The sequence below is a fragment of the Cucurbita moschata genome, unplaced genomic scaffold (assembly GCF_002738365.1).
Source record: "Cucurbita moschata cultivar Rifu unplaced genomic scaffold, Cmos_1.0 Cmo_Scf00018, whole genome shotgun sequence".
Lineage (NCBI taxonomy): Eukaryota > Viridiplantae > Streptophyta > Magnoliopsida > Cucurbitales > Cucurbitaceae > Cucurbita > Cucurbita moschata.
In genome coordinates, this window is record NW_019268534.1 from 2,999,858 (window position 1) to 3,015,546 (window position 15,689).

The 15,689-nt window shown below is 34.5% G+C and overlaps 3 protein-coding genes across 4 annotated transcripts; 1 reads left to right on the forward strand and 2 right to left on the reverse strand.

The window, feature by feature from the left end:
* Positions 1-599: 599 nt before the first annotated feature.
* On the reverse strand, positions 600-4,305 carry LOC111455876 (lipopolysaccharide core biosynthesis mannosyltransferase LpsB-like). 2 transcript variants are annotated; one of them, XM_023097515.1, is made up of 7 exons: positions 3,774-4,305; positions 3,531-3,673; positions 2,854-3,125; positions 2,420-2,574; positions 1,733-1,995; positions 1,016-1,078; positions 600-895 (listed from the first exon to the last, which is right to left on the reverse strand). In XM_023097515.1, exons 1-7 carry the CDS (start codon positions 4,108-4,110, stop codon positions 638-640), a joined length of 1,491 nt encoding a protein of 496 aa, XP_022953283.1. In that variant the 5' UTR covers positions 4,111-4,305; the 3' UTR covers positions 600-637. The 2 variants fall into 2 exon arrangements, with proteins under 2 accessions (XP_022953283.1, XP_022953284.1); XM_023097516.1 differs by having other exon boundaries at positions 3,531-3,684; positions 3,774-3,871.
* Positions 4,306-4,946: 641 nt separating this feature from the next.
* LOC111455875 (BEL1-like homeodomain protein 7) lies at positions 4,947-8,005 on the reverse strand. The gene is made up of 4 exons (XM_023097513.1): positions 6,429-8,005; positions 5,855-6,228; positions 5,713-5,773; positions 4,947-5,590 (listed from the first exon to the last, which is right to left on the reverse strand). Exons 1-4 carry the CDS (start codon positions 7,122-7,124, stop codon positions 5,147-5,149), a joined length of 1,575 nt encoding a protein of 524 aa, XP_022953281.1. The 5' UTR covers positions 7,125-8,005; the 3' UTR covers positions 4,947-5,146.
* A 4,283-nt stretch (positions 8,006-12,288) lies between these two features.
* On the forward strand, positions 12,289-13,204 carry LOC111455883 (metallothiol transferase FosB-like). The gene is made up of 3 exons (XM_023097526.1): positions 12,289-12,564; positions 12,698-12,803; positions 12,890-13,204. Exons 1-3 carry the CDS (start codon positions 12,410-12,412, stop codon positions 13,136-13,138), a joined length of 510 nt encoding a protein of 169 aa, XP_022953294.1. The 5' UTR covers positions 12,289-12,409; the 3' UTR covers positions 13,139-13,204.
* Positions 13,205-15,689: the final 2,485 nt, after the last annotated feature.

The window sequence follows — 15,689 nt, forward strand, 5'->3', positions numbered from 1 at the left end:
GTAAGCCGACTCCCTCACCATCCACAAAAACGCTTCAGGTCGGAGATTTCGTATTCGAAAGAATCGTATAACAAGGGAAGAACCTTTTTGTTCCCGACATTCTACTCAAGATCATTAACAAAAAGTCCAGTTTCTGAACTGGAAGGAATGAAAGCGGCCCGCATGAAAAATTGAGTCTTCATTGTTTTTTTTTTTTTTTTTTTTTTTTTGGCAANACTTCAGAACTTAACCAGATAGCGCTGTTGGGGGGTAAGAGTCCAAGGATCAACACAAAACGTTGCTAGCACACGAAAATTTTGATGACTTCTCCATGTAGATACTCGTGGACTAACCTGAAGTTCTTGAACGTTTTGTCGAGATAGGAAGGTGCGATTCGTGAGAGCACCTTGCCTCGAGCTATTCAACGGTTTAGATTGGGGACTCGGTTCTCCGGCGTCGGTTCTGATCCGATCTCCTCCCCTTCCTCAAAACCCTAATCTTCTTTCCCTCTTCTTTCTCTTTTCCCCATTTTAACTCAGCCAAAACAAACCCCTCAACTTATAGGGGCGAAATGACTAGTTTGCCCCTATTGTAACCATTTTTTTTTTTTTTTTTTTTTTTTTTTTGGGCAACAGGGTGATGATTATTCTGCTGAAAGCTAATGGCTAATGTGGCTCTTTGCTTTCTGCAGAACTCCCTTCAAAACAACAGCAATTCTTTGGCTCATGTGCTGTTCCAGAAACATTTGCCTCACCCTCTCGTATCCTTTCTTTCCGATGGTCAGCCTTCTCTCGACGTCCGTCGCTAACTTCACGATGTTCTGTGCCAGTGGAGTTACGCCTTCTTTGCCTGCAGGATGCAGCAAACCTGTCGTCCCGTTCACTACGATCTCCATTGTTCCTCCAGCAGCCGTGCCCTTGACATACATGTTATGTTTTGGACAATGCACCAGAATTCATCAGATATGTAGAGGGGATAGTATATAGTATTCTTTGAAACGCCATTGCTTCAGAAATGTACGAGGTAGACAACTTACCAGCACGGGCAGCTGAAACGCCATTGCTTCAATTGTTATCCTTCCAAAGCATTCTCCTCTACCCTACACACATACGGTAAATTGCAGCTTTGAAGGCTAAGAAATATCAAATCGGATGCGTTTTACCATAAAACGAGAAGAAAAGGGAAAAAGAATATGAAAATATAAATCAAAATCCAGATATCATAGTGTAACAGCCCAAATTCACCGCTAACAGATATTGTCCTCTTTAGACTTTTCCTTTCGGGTTTACCCTCGAGGTTTTTAAAATACATCGGCTAAGAAGAGGTTTCCACACCCTTATAAGGAATGTTTCATTCCCCTCTCCAACCGACGTGGGATCTCACACGTAGATTACACTATATGACTAGAGATTTACTTCGTGAACCCAATTATAGTGTAGTCCTGACTTCTTGTTCCATTGATAGGCGAAGGTTTAGAAAGTTAGAAATAATCTCATAATACTAAAAAAAAAAAAAAGAAACTCTTGCAGGAAAGCTAACATTTTATGCAATAGGGAAGGTCTTCAAAAGAAAAATGGGGAGAAAGAAAGATAGAAGAGGGAAACAACCCGTTGAACTAATGATCGAATAGGCAAAACCGTGATTAACCATCTAGTCAAGGAAAGACGAGCAAATGGAACTAGCAGGAACATAAACAAAGAATCTCGCATACTTTCTCGAACGCATATGGGTGCATTTTAAACAGTCATAGTACCTGAGAGTTTTGAACAAGAACGTCAATGGAAGCTAGATAAGGAGTCACAGACAGGGTTTTGTTGACAAAATGAACACGATCCTGAATTTTGTTCTCATTTACAAAGTTGCGCAGTTCTGTTTCAAACTTTGTTTGAGCACTCATGTCACTGCCAACTACCACTGCATGTATCCTAGGTACCTGCAGCTTTTTATCTTGGATCATTTGCAGACTCTGATGAAAGGCTCGGAGAAATAAATCCTGACCTTTCCCACGTGAAACGCCTGGAATCGCATCGATCACATGTCGCAATACAATTCATTGAAAATTAAGCCAAATAAAAATCAAATTAGTTCACGAAATACAAAACTGCATTATTTCATAGAAAGGGCCGAAAGAGGCATCATTCCATTTCATTATTGGAGCTGGAGGAAATAAGGTTCCCGAGACACGACAAATTAGTCGACAAAGAGCATCCCAAATACAGGAGAGAATCCTATTATTCTTGAGGAAAAAATTCATTTTTAAATGAGAGAGAACAAAACTTTGTATGATTTTTCCCACATCTTTAAATATCATAGAATTGAACTTCATTCAAATATGATATCAATGGTTCTTTTCTTACTCAGTCGGAGTTCTAAACTCAGAAAACATTCAATTGTAAACAATATCGATAGAAGACGTTTATGATCAGGAATATGAGCTTACTGTTTATAATTGCAAACAATATATCTTCATTCCGAACTCCAAGGGACTCACGAATATGCTCTCGAAGAACCCTCTTGGCCACATTATTTTCAGCCACTTCCATAAGGTCTTTACTATTTCCAAGATGCACGACATAAGTTTCAGGCATTTTTATCCTGGAAAACATAAATAAAAACTTCAGATTATGACCAAAGGATCTAGGAGAGTGTTCACGGTGCATTGCAAAATGATCAATATATTTAAATTTGAACAATACAAAACGCACAACATGAGGGGAAAAAGAAGAAGATCATCCGAGATCTGAATTATAATTTGCACTCGATTTTTAAACAAAAGCATATGCCTCTATACCTCCCCAAGCTAGCTTATGATTATACTTAGTAAAAGAATCGGCTATATACGTAGGAAAATTCATGTCGTAACTGAAATCATACCCTAATCGTTCTCGTGTTCTGTTTTTCCAGTATTCTGCAGTTGTATGTGAATCAATCATGGCACCTGCAACAAAAGGAAGGTGCTTCACATACTCAACCTTGAAATAGTTCCCTCGCATCTCATGAATCCACCACAGAACCTTGGGAAGAACACGAGGAACATTCTCCTTGAGGACTGCATCCAACCATTTCCCAGCAACAGCGGTATTTAGAACAACCAAATCAGCTTTTAGAGCAGTTTCAACAGCTTCTTGTCCCTTAGCAGATAATACCTTAAGAACGAAAATATGCTATCGACTTAAGAACAAGTAGAATTCGCTACGAAAATATGCTATCAACTTAAGAACAAGTAGAATTCGCTACGAAAATATGCTATCAACTTAAGAACAAGTAGAATTCGCTACGAAAATATGCTATCAACTTAAGAACAAGTAGAATTCGCTACAAAAATATGCTATCAACTTAAGAACAAGTAGAATTTGCTAGGTAGTCTACTAATTTAACCTCAGTAGCTAGAATATAAACAACTGGATCATTACTTATGATCTAATGGAAGCCAAAACAATATAATTGAGCATAATTTTCAGTCCAACACATCAAGAATTTAATCACATACGAAGAATTACACTAATCAAAGAGTTCCCGAAGTGCAGATAATTCAAAAAGATTAAGGTAACCTGCACTCCTCGATCTAACATCTTGCGCTCCAAACTGTATGCTACTTCATCGGGCTCCGATGGCTTTTGATTGGTGATCCAAACAACTTCAGTACCGACGCCTCTCAACAAAAATGCAAGCTCCATGAGTAGTAGAGGCCCACCTGTAGCCAAACTAAGAGCTCTTGGTCAATTTTCTAGAAAAAATTCCTTCCAATGGCAATGGCTAGGTGGTTTATCAAGAAAATAGGATTTCAATAATACCAGAAAGGGAGAGCTCATGAGAGACCAAGAGGACAAGCTTCGATTTCATGAAATCAAGAGGATTCGGATTCGGATTCGGATCTTTTCTCTCAATCTGGGAGGAGCGAATCTGTGAATCGATACCATTTTCTTCCACAAATCGTCTATTCACATTGCCGCTACAAGAATCGAACGTAGTCCTCATGAAGAAAACCATTGCGGTGGAAATGGAAACCAGTGCTAAGATCATCAACGGCCATCTCATCTTCGCCATTGTAAGAGTTAAAAACGGACGTTTCATCATTCGTATCGTAGGTGGTTGATGGAGAAGGTGGGAATTCAACGATTCAACACGCATAAGCTAATCGCAATTCAGCAAAGCCCTCGATTCAGTGAACAAATTCGCACAAGGGCGCGGGAAGATGGAATGAACAATCGAAGATCTTGCAGGAGGGGGAAGAACCCCATAAATTCAACCAAGTAATACGACAATCTGGAGAATTGGGAACAAGAAATCCGAGAAAATTCAAGAACTAAAGATTAAAATTGAATTCTTAAGATTAAAATTTATATAACTTTATTGGTCAAAATTGATTTTACTGCTATAAAGTTAAATTAGTCCCCATTGCCCACTTGAGCTTCCGTCGAGAACGTGTACTCTCGACTAAGAATGTCTACGGGACGGGGCGGGAATGAGAAGCCTTCACTATAACCATCCCCGTCTTCTGACAGCAAAATTCTCTACCTTATTTTTGTGGGGATTAGGGTGTGATTCAACCTTAAGAAATTTGCAGGAATGAGTTTCTGATATCATTTTTCGTTTATTATTATTTTTTTAAATAGTTATTTTAAATTTTTCATTTTTTAATATAATCTTTATTAAATATTATTAATAGAATATCAAAATTAATTAATTTATTCTTTAAAAAGTATTATATATATATAATATTTGTTGAAAATATATTTATACTAAGCGTGACGATGACAGGATAAGGAATTTGATGGAGACAGGGACGAGGACGGAAAATATAATCTTGTCCCCGACCCCATATAACTAAAGGGAAAAAAATGTTCATGACTCCCTCCTCTATTTCCCGTTTAGGGCAAAATCCCGTAAGTAAAAAAAACATTTGTACTCTTGACCTACAGACAAGAGATTCAAACTAAGTCGTAATTAATATGTAACATATTGTATCGGTGAGAATTCAAAAATTACAAGAATTGCATTACAACCCCTTATTTGTTTGGAAAACTCCAAACAAATTACACTTATTTGCAATTATATCCCCAATTTTCCAACAAATTACACTTCTTAAACTATAAATTTGCACCATATACCCTTATATACATTGTATATTTAAATTTTATCTTCTGTGATGAACAAGAGCAGAGTTTCAAACTACAAAATCGTGCAACATATTTGAGCTGGTGAGCCTGCATTGATGATGCCTTTCTGGTTCCAAACATGGCAAATCTTGTGCCTCAAGCTCCACTGAACCAACCATTCTGTTGGTACTACTCCCAAACATCCCAAATTCATCACCTTCACAATGCTTCAACTCCAGCGCAAGTGAAACGTCTCCTCCGACCGAGAAGTTAGTCGACTTGATCATGTCGTTGGTAGAACATGAGGGGTAGAGGACTTGCTCGTGCAACTCGTGTAACTCGTCCCCTCCTCTATCTTCGGAGAATAGTGAATTGTTCCATGAGGCTTTGGATGCATTTTCTGGTGAGGATTTGATGTCGTCCATGTTCGAGTCTCCGAATTCTTCTTTGTACATCTCCTCGACCATTGGTTTCCATAGCCGAACACGTGCGTTTATAAACCAGTTCGCAACCTAAATGAAACAAAAACGAGATGTATAAGAATATATACACATATGCCGTTCGGATCCACAAGCAGATGGTTGAGTTTAGAGGCCGAAATATCGAGTTTTCGGTTGAGGATTAAAGACATTACTTGGTTTCTGGTCAGGCCAGTTTGTCTTGATAGCTTAAGCTTCTCTGAATCCTTGGGATATCTATGGACAATAGCCAAAAACAAATGTAAACATGGCTAATCCAGATGTTGAGAATGTGTACTAGGAGTTTAGAGGGCATACGGATGGAGGAAGTGTTCGAACAGCCAAGCGCGAAGAATCGACACAGAGCTTTCGGGAAGCCCTCGTTGAGGCCTCCAACTATGTGGCGTGACACCGAGCTGTTGAAGTGCCCTCTGTTGCCTGAGGTGCTGGTCGACAAAGCGGAGACGGGGAATGCCTTCTTGAACAAAATGGGAAGTATCTTGCTCCCCCAATGTTCTCCTGGTGACCTCAATCTGTGCATTGATTGCATCTTGCAAGCGTCGAAAGTGACACGAAATAGTCTGGTGTGCAAGCGCAGTGTAGAACTCTGCAGCCCCCCGGCCTGCTACCGTGTCGAAAGATGACGACAACAATTGCAGATGTTCGTAATATTGCTTGTATCTTCGATCCACCTGCAAAACGTTTGACAAAGATATAGATATCAAACCGTTTGAGAAACTAGTTGGATTGGAAAACAATCCTCAACAGCAGATAGAAGAGTAATAGGAACTTCTACAATGTCAGCAAGTTTTCATATGAACAATTTGAGCTAGAACAAAGCATCTAACATAAACAAATTGAGCTGGAACACATCAAGAAGCTGTTGCCTTACCTCACCCAACAAGGACAAAAGCTTTGAGTTTTTGCTCTTCAAATTCTGTCGTTCGGTAGGCGATAAATCACGCAACGAATTCGCGATTGACGACTCCCTCGAACCGGAACATATCTCCCCATTCATATCATTACATCCCCCATCATTTTCTCTACAGAAATCAACACCCAAACCACTGGAACCTTTGAGTTTCCTAGACTTCAGCTCTTTCAAAGCTTCCCGGATGCTAACCATTTCGTCGAGCACCTGCTGTGCAGCTTCGACGTATACCAAATTCAATGTCGAATTCCCAGATCCCGCCGCTATATGCATACCATTATAAGGTTTTGGATTCAGCCTCTTCTCGAAGATCGAAGAAGATGCATTAATGAATGAAGAAGCCATAGCAGGGGTTTGATATTGGTGAGGAAATGAAGACATAGAAACAACAGAGGGTGAGTGTGTGGAAAGGCTAAGTGAAACACCCTGACATTGAAAATTTGGATCATCTAAAATTCCCACTACTGGTGGAATGAAAATTATTTCACCATTACTTCTATCTCCCACAGATTCAATATAGTTTGAAGAAACCCCAGAAAAAACCTCTGAATAATCTCTGCAAGAAGGGTCCTGATTCTTCATGAACATCATCAAATTCCCAGAACAGAGTGGCTGTTCTTGGGAAGAACAACCAATTTTCTGGTCATCACCTAACATGGAGTCTCTTTGAGTGCTTAAACCAGGAAACAAACAGTTCTTAATCTACCAAAAAACACAAATCAACTCACAGAGAGATCAAACAAAACCTAGTTCAGAAAGAGTTCGTATGAAGAATCTGGATCAAAGAATCAAAAGAATCAAAGATGAAGAACAAAGAAGATGCTGATGATTACCCTGGAACCCCAATGATGCGATCGTAGTGGGAGGCATGAGAAAGACCCAAATTCCCAAAATGGAGACCAACACAAATCCCAAGAGATTCACAAGACGCCATTAAATATAATGAATCAATAATCACAAAAGCCCTAAAGAAGAAGGAACACAGATTCTTCGCTTTCTCATAATTGGAACAACGACACCAACACCAACTCGACAAGAAAGCAATAAATTATTAAAAGACATATTAAAGAACCGAGAAGCGCAGCACCAACAACTTTGAAATATTTTATAAGGATTAAAAGTCATCGTCAATCCCAATCATTCAATGCCTTCTCTCACGTGTGGAAAAAGCTACATAGAGAAAGAAGAAGAAGAAGACGGAGATGGTGGGTGGTTGCTTAAAAGGATTCTTCAAACCCTAACCACCAGTTGATGAACCTAAAACCCATGGCTTAATCCTTCTTTTGAAGCATAAATTTGACACCAAACCCTCTCTGTTTCGTTTGTTTATATGTAACAACTTGAATCACCCACCGTCTCATCCACCCACCGTCGTTAGCTACTAAAGGATCTTCACCAACTAGAACAATCGACCGCCGAAACGCTTGAACGAGCATCGCCTGAAGAAATGTGTCGCCAAACATGACCGCCAATTGATCCTCTGAACTTCCTCGTCGCCACATTGCGCGGGCCATGTCGAAAGTCTCTAGCTAATGCCGCACATCATCCATTTGGAGGGACCAAGGATCCGTTCCAAATTTGAGTAGTATGATATTGTCCATGAACATTTCTCATGATTTGTTTGCCTCAAACTTTGAACTTAAGTTCTCGAAAATAAAAAATATTTTTTGATTATAAATTCACATAAACTTTCATCTTCCAACTACAAATTTGATTTTGAAATATATTAATTTTTTTTTTTACAATTTTTTTATAAAGATTTTATTATATATTAAAAAATGAAAATTTTAAAACAACTTTTTCGAATTCTCTCTATATTGTAATTTTTTAAAATAAAACAATTATTTTTCGACTAAAATTTATAATATTTTGCCACCCTCAAATAAGATGTGGGATAGAATAAAATTAAATTAATTTATTACAAAAAAAAATCAAGTAATTTATATTATTTTTAAAAATTTTAAATTTTTTAAAAAATGAGCAATTATATATTTAAGGCGCATTTTAAAAATGGATATTAGGATAATTCTAACATGTCCCTTAACCCACTAATCCAAGAGTCCGGCTAAATTGGGCCTACAACCCGAGAATATTTGAATGTTTTTGTTTTTAAATATATAATGAAACATTTTTATAATTAATTAAATTGGAATATAGTTCACAACCCAATTCAACCCTCCATTTATGGGTTGAGTTGTTGGATTGTCGTGTTTTTTTTTATTATTTAAATATTTAATCAAAATACACGTTATATATCAATAGCTAAAATTTCATAAAATACTAAAATCTCATAAAATTTAAATATTTTTTTATTATTATTTAAATATTTAATCTTAAAATCTCATAAAATACTAAAATCTCATAAAATTTAAATATCAAACATTAATTTTTTTTTATTTAAATATTTAATCAAAATACATGTCATATTAATAACTAAAATCTCATAAAATTTAAATATCAAATATTAAATATTTTTAATTTTTTAAGGTAGGATTGGATTGTAATGGTTAGAATCCACAACAACGCATACACTCAATCTAGATGAACACCAAATAACAGGATAGAGAAAATGCAAGGAGAAGCTAAAGAATTTATATTGATGACTTCAAGTGGTAGAATAATACAGAAAGTACCTTTTTTTTTTTTTCTACGAAGACCAGATATATATGGTTTAGCTTACTATATTTAGGCTTACCAAATATAACTATATAACTATTAATTATGACCATTTTACTATACGTTTACTACATGACCTGACAGTAATGCTATTTTAGGGTTTGGCTCGTGTGATCCAACTAAAAAATGTCAGCCCCACAATTTGATGGACTTTCAGTTTTCTAAGAATTTAACTTAATTATCGGGTTTGTCAAATTATCAAGTTAAAAGGGATACACCTAATTATTATTCTAATTTCAACAAATATATATATATATATATATATTTATATTGATATGTAGTCCAAAATTTTGTGTTTTAAATTATTACTGATAAAAATAATTTTGAAGCTAAGATTTGCTTCTTAATTCTTCCAAGGTCATGGATGGTATAGATTATCCATTTCAAACGGTTCATTGTCAGATCTTATCCATTACGTGTCGGATTGAAAATAATGTAAATTAATAATTTATTTTGTATTAATTAACTTTATTTATTATACAATTAAAGTAGTTTATTGTAAAAATGAAAATAATAATATAAAATAAAATTGTGATTCAGTTTTTTTATAGAGTAAAAATAATGTAAATTAATATTTTATTTTGTATTAATTAACCTACATAAAAAATGTGTTTTTATTCCCTAAGCTACTTTTGAATGGATGAAATGAATTTGAAGAGACAAAATCTTTAATGTGTGGTTGCCAAATTTACTATAGAGATATTAATTATTTCGGGGCCAAACCCCATTGTCACGTCTCGAAGGGACCCACCCGACAATAATATATCTTCCAATAAATTCGAACGAACGTTAAGTTTTAAGAGGATGATGTCACTTATCACGACGGTATGGTCATGTTACTAATTTGGTTGAGTCGGGTTGAGATATTTTTTTAGACTCAACTTAATTGTTTGGGTTGTCAATTTTTCAACCCGAACAACTCTTATTAAATGAAGAACCCAAACCAACCATAAAATTATAAACTATTTAGATTTTGCTTAACCACGGTTATCTTGTATATCAATCACATACTGTTGAAGATTATACTAATGGCTCTAAGATTTTTACGTAATGGATATTATATAAACTATTATTTATTCATAGGAAGATGTAGCTCTTGGATGATGAAAGTCTCACATTGACTAAGTTTAGGGCATGACTCTGATACCATGTTAGACGAACACGACTCTCCACAATGGTATGATATTGTTCACTTTGAGCATAAGCAATGGTATCAGAGCGATGCCCTAAACTTAGTTGTGTCAATAGATTGGTAAATCTTCAAATATCGAACAAAGAACTCCAAAAGAAGCCTCCTCCAAGGCCGTCAAAAATGACTAAGACTCCAAAGGAGTCGAGCCTCGATTAAGGGGAGGCACACTTTGTTCGAGGGGAGGTGTTGGATGATGAAAGTCTCACATTGGCTAATTTAGGGAATGATCATAGGTTTACAAGTGAGGAATACTAACTCTATTGATACGAGGCATTTTGGGAAACCCCAAAACAAAGCCATGAGAGCTTATGCTCAAAGTGAACAATATTATATCATTGTGGAGAGTCGTGTTCGGTTAACCGTAATCAGAACAATTATAAAGAAACGCATTAAAAAAAACAAGGAGAATGACATGTTTGAAAGTACAGAGAGTTGTTTTTTTTTAATTAAAAAAAGATATCCATTTGAATGGGATGTCTACTCAAACCCATAATTGTTTTTTTTTTTTTTTCTTTTTTCCAAGTACACTTTAAACCAATAATAAATAAATAAATAACGTTTTAATTTCTTAGTGGAAAAAATGTTGTAAAACCACCACCTTAATTCAATTATTATTTTTATTAATAACACTTTACAATTAATTAGTGGTGCACACTTGGATATCATTATTAAAAAATTATTAAAATAAATCAAAATTAGCCAACTTTATTTTTATTATTATTAAGTTTTGATCTCCCATCTTAACCAAATTAAAAAAAAAAAAAAATTCAAATTTATATAATTAATATTAATATTTTGCCTTTTGACGTTAACTTTTAGTAAAAAGAGATGGAATGAGAACAACTTTTATCCTATTTAAAAAAGTTTACAAAAATTAAAATCTAAAAGATTTCAGATTTTTTTTTGAATTATTATTATTATTTTAAGCATAAAAGGATTGCTTAGTACTGATCACTATATTAGTCTCTAGTCACCCGTTCTCCGACCTAATCACTGGTCTCAAGTAGTCGATCCTCAATCCTAGCCACTAGACATTTGTCTCTAGTCCCCGTCACTAGTTATTGGTCATTGGTCTCGATCGTTAGTCACCAACCTTCGATCCCAATCACTACCCATTAGTCGCAAACAACGAAGAATGTCAAAAGAAAATCACGACCAAATCTATTGACAACCACTCAAATTTTGAAAACATTTATTTTTAACGTTTAAGACTCGGTCCTTTTTTAGTGGAGAGAAAAAAAAAACATGTAAAAACACCTTCACAAATTAAACACATAAATACTTTAATTATAAGCGGGGTTTAAAAAAATATATTTTAAAGAAAATAACTTTTTTTTTAGACTATCAGAGTCGTTTAGTCCAGCATTCCAAAGAAATAAATTTGACTACGCAACTAAAATTTAGACTTTGTAAAAAAGTTGTATATAAATCAACCACCTTTCTCGGGTTATATCTGATAAATCTTTAAATTTTTAATTTTTTTTATCTAATATATCACTAAACTTTAAAAATATTTAATAAAATTAGAAATAATAAAATTGTTAAATTTTTTTTTAGTATATTTAAAATAAATAGCTTGTATTCATTAATAATAATAATTCATAATTTATTATATAATATATATTTAATGCGCAATTGAATAAATTTTTGTTTGACGTGTACAATTAAAGAAACTAATTATTTTTTTTTAATAATGCAATTTTGTTTTTTTATTATTATTATAAAAAAAACAAACCCAAATTCAAAAGAAAAGAAAAAATAAAATAAAACTTTTAGTAAATGTGGAATCTGACGTGTAGAAGAAAAAAAAAAGATTCTTGCACAACAAATAATTCGGTTGTGTTTACCCGTGATCCGAGTCAGCAACGTGTCATACCCAGAGTTAGCCTCCACGTTAGCATGAACAGACACGTGGCATGACTCACCTTCTGAAGGAGTTTTATATAAACCCTTCTACGTCTCCCCGTTTTCTCCGGGCATTTCCGTAACAATCACTTCTCTCTGTTTCTCTCCTTCTTACTAATTGGCCGACATTTCCCTTTCTTCTTCGTCTTCTTCTTCGATTTCCAACAAGATGAAGGACTCTGAAGGAAATCCTCTGCATCTGAAGTCGCTAAATCACATATCGCTTCTTTGTAGATCAGTGGAAGAGTCGATTGATTTTTACCAGAATGTTCTAGGGTTTTTCCCGATTCGTAGACCTGGATCCTTCGATTTCGATGGCGCTTGGTAAAATTTCTCTAACCTAATTCAAAATCGCTTCGATTGATTCAAAATCGTTTCTCCTTCTGTTTGATTAATGTCTCTGAATCTCTGTGGTTGATTATGGCGATGATTTTGTTCTTGATCTAACGTTTTTCAGGCTGTTTGGCTACGGCATTGGAATCCATCTCTTGCAATCGGAAGAACCAGAGAGTTTGCCGAAAAAGAGCGAGATTAATCCCAAGGATAATCACATATCATTTCAGGTAATTAGTTTTCGTTTTTTTTTTTTTTTTTTTTTGAAAATATGATTTGAATCTGTAATGATTACGGTCGCGACGACGATGAGCAGTGCGAGAGCATGGGAGCGGTAGAGAAGATGCTGAAGGAGATGGGGATTGATTACGTGCGGGCGGTAGTAGAGGAAGGAGGAATACACGTTGATCAGTTGTTTTTCCACGATCCTGATGGGTTCATGATCGAGATATGCAACTGCGATAATCTCCCCGTGATACCACTGAGTGGTGAGGTGTCACGATCCTGTTCGCAGTTGAATTGTCAGATAATACAGCAGCAGCAGCAGATTCACCAGCTGGTTTAGTACTACTTACCGTAGAAGATGAAGATGAAGAACCCATGAAAATAAATAATTCCAAAAAAAAAAAAATAATAATAATTAAAATGTACCATTTTGAAGTAATATTAAATATATAAATACTATTTTACCTACTCTTCCCTGATTTCAATTTTAATTTAAAATATATTATTAATACAGATTCTCATATTCCCCAAATTCAATTAAATTAGATACTATTTTTGTTATCATAACTAGGTGGATAAATACAAATAATTAAGGTAAATTTAGATATTTATGCTAAATAAATATTAAAATAGGTTATTTGTATAAATTAAAATACTTTTTTCCCCTTTAGTACGGACAAATCATAAAGACACCATAGGATGAATTTAATTGCATTGTGACAAAATAATTGACTCAAGTTCTCGTAGCTTCTTTTTTTTACCATATTAAAAGTCGCAATAATTTGTCGTTAATTAAAAAAACGTGTCGAAGTCATGAATTAAAAAACAAATAAACTTGTTCTTCCGACTTCATTAATTAAAGAAAAAATACACAATATTTGATATGACACGATATAATACCTACCTCTTAAAGATTATTGCAGATTATTAATTTATAATTATAAATTAAAAAAAATTAGATTTATTTATAAAAAAACTGTGGCCGAACTTAGTCCCGACAGTATTCCTGATTATAAACTCATGAGCATTTTCTAAATTAGTGGATGCAGACTTTCCTCCAATAATATAACATGTGTTCAAATAGTTACCCTAAAAAAAACATTATAATAATAAAAGAAAAAAAAACCATTTATTTATAATAAATTCGTACACAATATTACATAAATCTCTTTATTTTTAAGCCAAATCACACACAATAAATACTATAAAATAGATTAAAAAAAAAAAAAAAAAAAACAGGGTTCAAGTTTCACCGGCGAGAATTTTCTCATAATTTTCAATGGATTGAAGCCTTTGAATCAGCAATTGATTTCTGAACCTCTTAATGAAAGCTTCAGCACTTTCATTAACATCCTCCGTCACCGACACCGTCACGGTCGGCGTTTTCTCCATCTTGGTCCTCTCTTGGCGAGGGGGCGGCGGCGGCTGCTGCTGCTTACAGCTACCGGCGGCGGCGGCGGCAGAAAATGGTGGTTGAGAGGTGTTCTTCATAATATCTTTAGTAAGGTTGGATGGGAGAATGGAATTCGGGGAGGGTGATATTTATAGGAAGAACGGAATAATTGACGGAGAGGAGAGTCGATTAAGTAATGAATAAGCGATGATGGGCGGTGGGCGGTGGGCGAAATCGACGGCGGCAACTTAGGCGAGTCAAAGCGGCAACTTTGAGTGTGGGAGTATGGTCTATGGGCGTGCTGTGCCGGTTCGAATCCTTACCCAACAACGAATCTCTTCTCGTCATTGTCCCCAATTTTCCAATTTACATTTTTTTTAAAAATTTTAAAAATATATAATATAAGCTGATGTTGTCGTCTTTTTGCTTGCATCACATATAACACCAATTTTAATTTCTCAAATCTTGCTTTCAAACCTCTCTTCCGAAATCTCTCTGCCCCGTTTTCTGAAATTTTTACATTAGATTAAGTTATAATAAAAAGACGAGAAGATTTAAAATTTTTGAGAATCAAGACTACGATGATAATATTGCTTAATTATTGTTCTTTATGAATTTTTTATTTATTTTAAATCATTATTTATCGCGTTTTAAAATTGGAGTAAAAAAAAAATAAAGAAAAAACTGCTCTCATAATTTTTATTTTAATTTTATTATTATTAGTTTCTAAAATTTGGCCATAAATCAAAATCAAAATCAGACATATCCTTAAAAAATGAATAAATAAATAAATAAGAATAAAAATAATTGCTCTACGAGCTAAAGAAAAAAAAAATATTCTTTCTAGAAAAAGCATAATGTTTGCTGTTAATTGAATAAATTGCTTTTTTTTTTCAAGAAAAATAAAATAAAATGCCGAAATGTTTGACATTAAATATTAAAGGTAGAAGCCAAAGCCTAGAAAAATGCAGCTTTTTTATTTTTTTATTATTTTTATTTTAGGGGAACTAAAAAAAGCATAAAATAAATAAATAAGGAAAAACAAAAGGGTGTGTAGAGCCTAATATGTCTACGTTGTTTCGAACATGTTTGTTTGAATTATTGTCGTATTCGAAAGATTTTTGGTCATGATGTTGAAATTCAAGCGTGTCACCTGTCCTACCTAATCATAGCCTAACTTACTTTAGCTTTATTATTAATTTTTTTTTTATATGGGATAAGTTGAAGATTTATTATAAGTATACCGACTAAATTATGCTCACATTGGAGGTGTACTTTTTAGCTAGTCGAGCTATGCTCGTTTTTTTTAGTACAATAAGTGTGAATATGAGAATTTGAACCTCTTATCTTAAAAAAAGTTAGTATATGACAATTTCGGGTTGAACTGTGCTCAAGTTGATTTTGTGAAATCCCACATCGATTGTTTTTTTTATAAGAGTGTAAAAACTTCCTCTAATAGACGTGTTTTAAAAACCCTAATAGAAAATTCAAAGAGGAC

Coding starts and splice junctions, on each gene's coding strand:
- LOC111455876 (XM_023097515.1), bottom strand. CDS start 4,110: ATGCGTGTTGAATCGTTGAATTCCCACCTTCTCCATCAACCACCTACG. Junction 1,996..2,419: donor ATTGTTTGCAATTATAAACA/GTAAGCTCATAT, acceptor ATGCGATTCCAG/GCGTTTCACGTGGGAAAGGT. Junction 896..1,015: donor CGTTTCAGCTGCCCGTGCTG/GTAAGTTGTCTA, acceptor ATGTATGTCAAG/GGCACGGCTGCTGGAGGAAC.
- LOC111455883 (XM_023097526.1), top strand. CDS start 12,410: ATGAAGGACTCTGAAGGAAATCCTCTGCATCTGAAGTCGCTAAATCAC. Junction 12,565..12,697: donor TTCGATTTCGATGGCGCTTG/GTAAAATTTCTC, acceptor AACGTTTTTCAG/GCTGTTTGGCTACGGCATTG. Junction 12,804..12,889: donor ATAATCACATATCATTTCAG/GTAATTAGTTTT, acceptor GACGATGAGCAG/TGCGAGAGCATGGGAGCGGT.
- LOC111455875 (XM_023097513.1), bottom strand. CDS start 7,124: ATGTTAGGTGATGACCAGAAAATTGGTTGTTCTTCCCAAGAACAGCCA. Junction 5,774..5,854: donor TTCGAACACTTCCTCCATCC/GTATGCCCTCTA, acceptor TATTGTCCATAG/ATATCCCAAGGATTCAGAGA. Junction 5,591..5,712: donor CTGGCCTGACCAGAAACCAA/GTAATGTCTTTA, acceptor TGTTTCATTTAG/GTTGCGAACTGGTTTATAAA.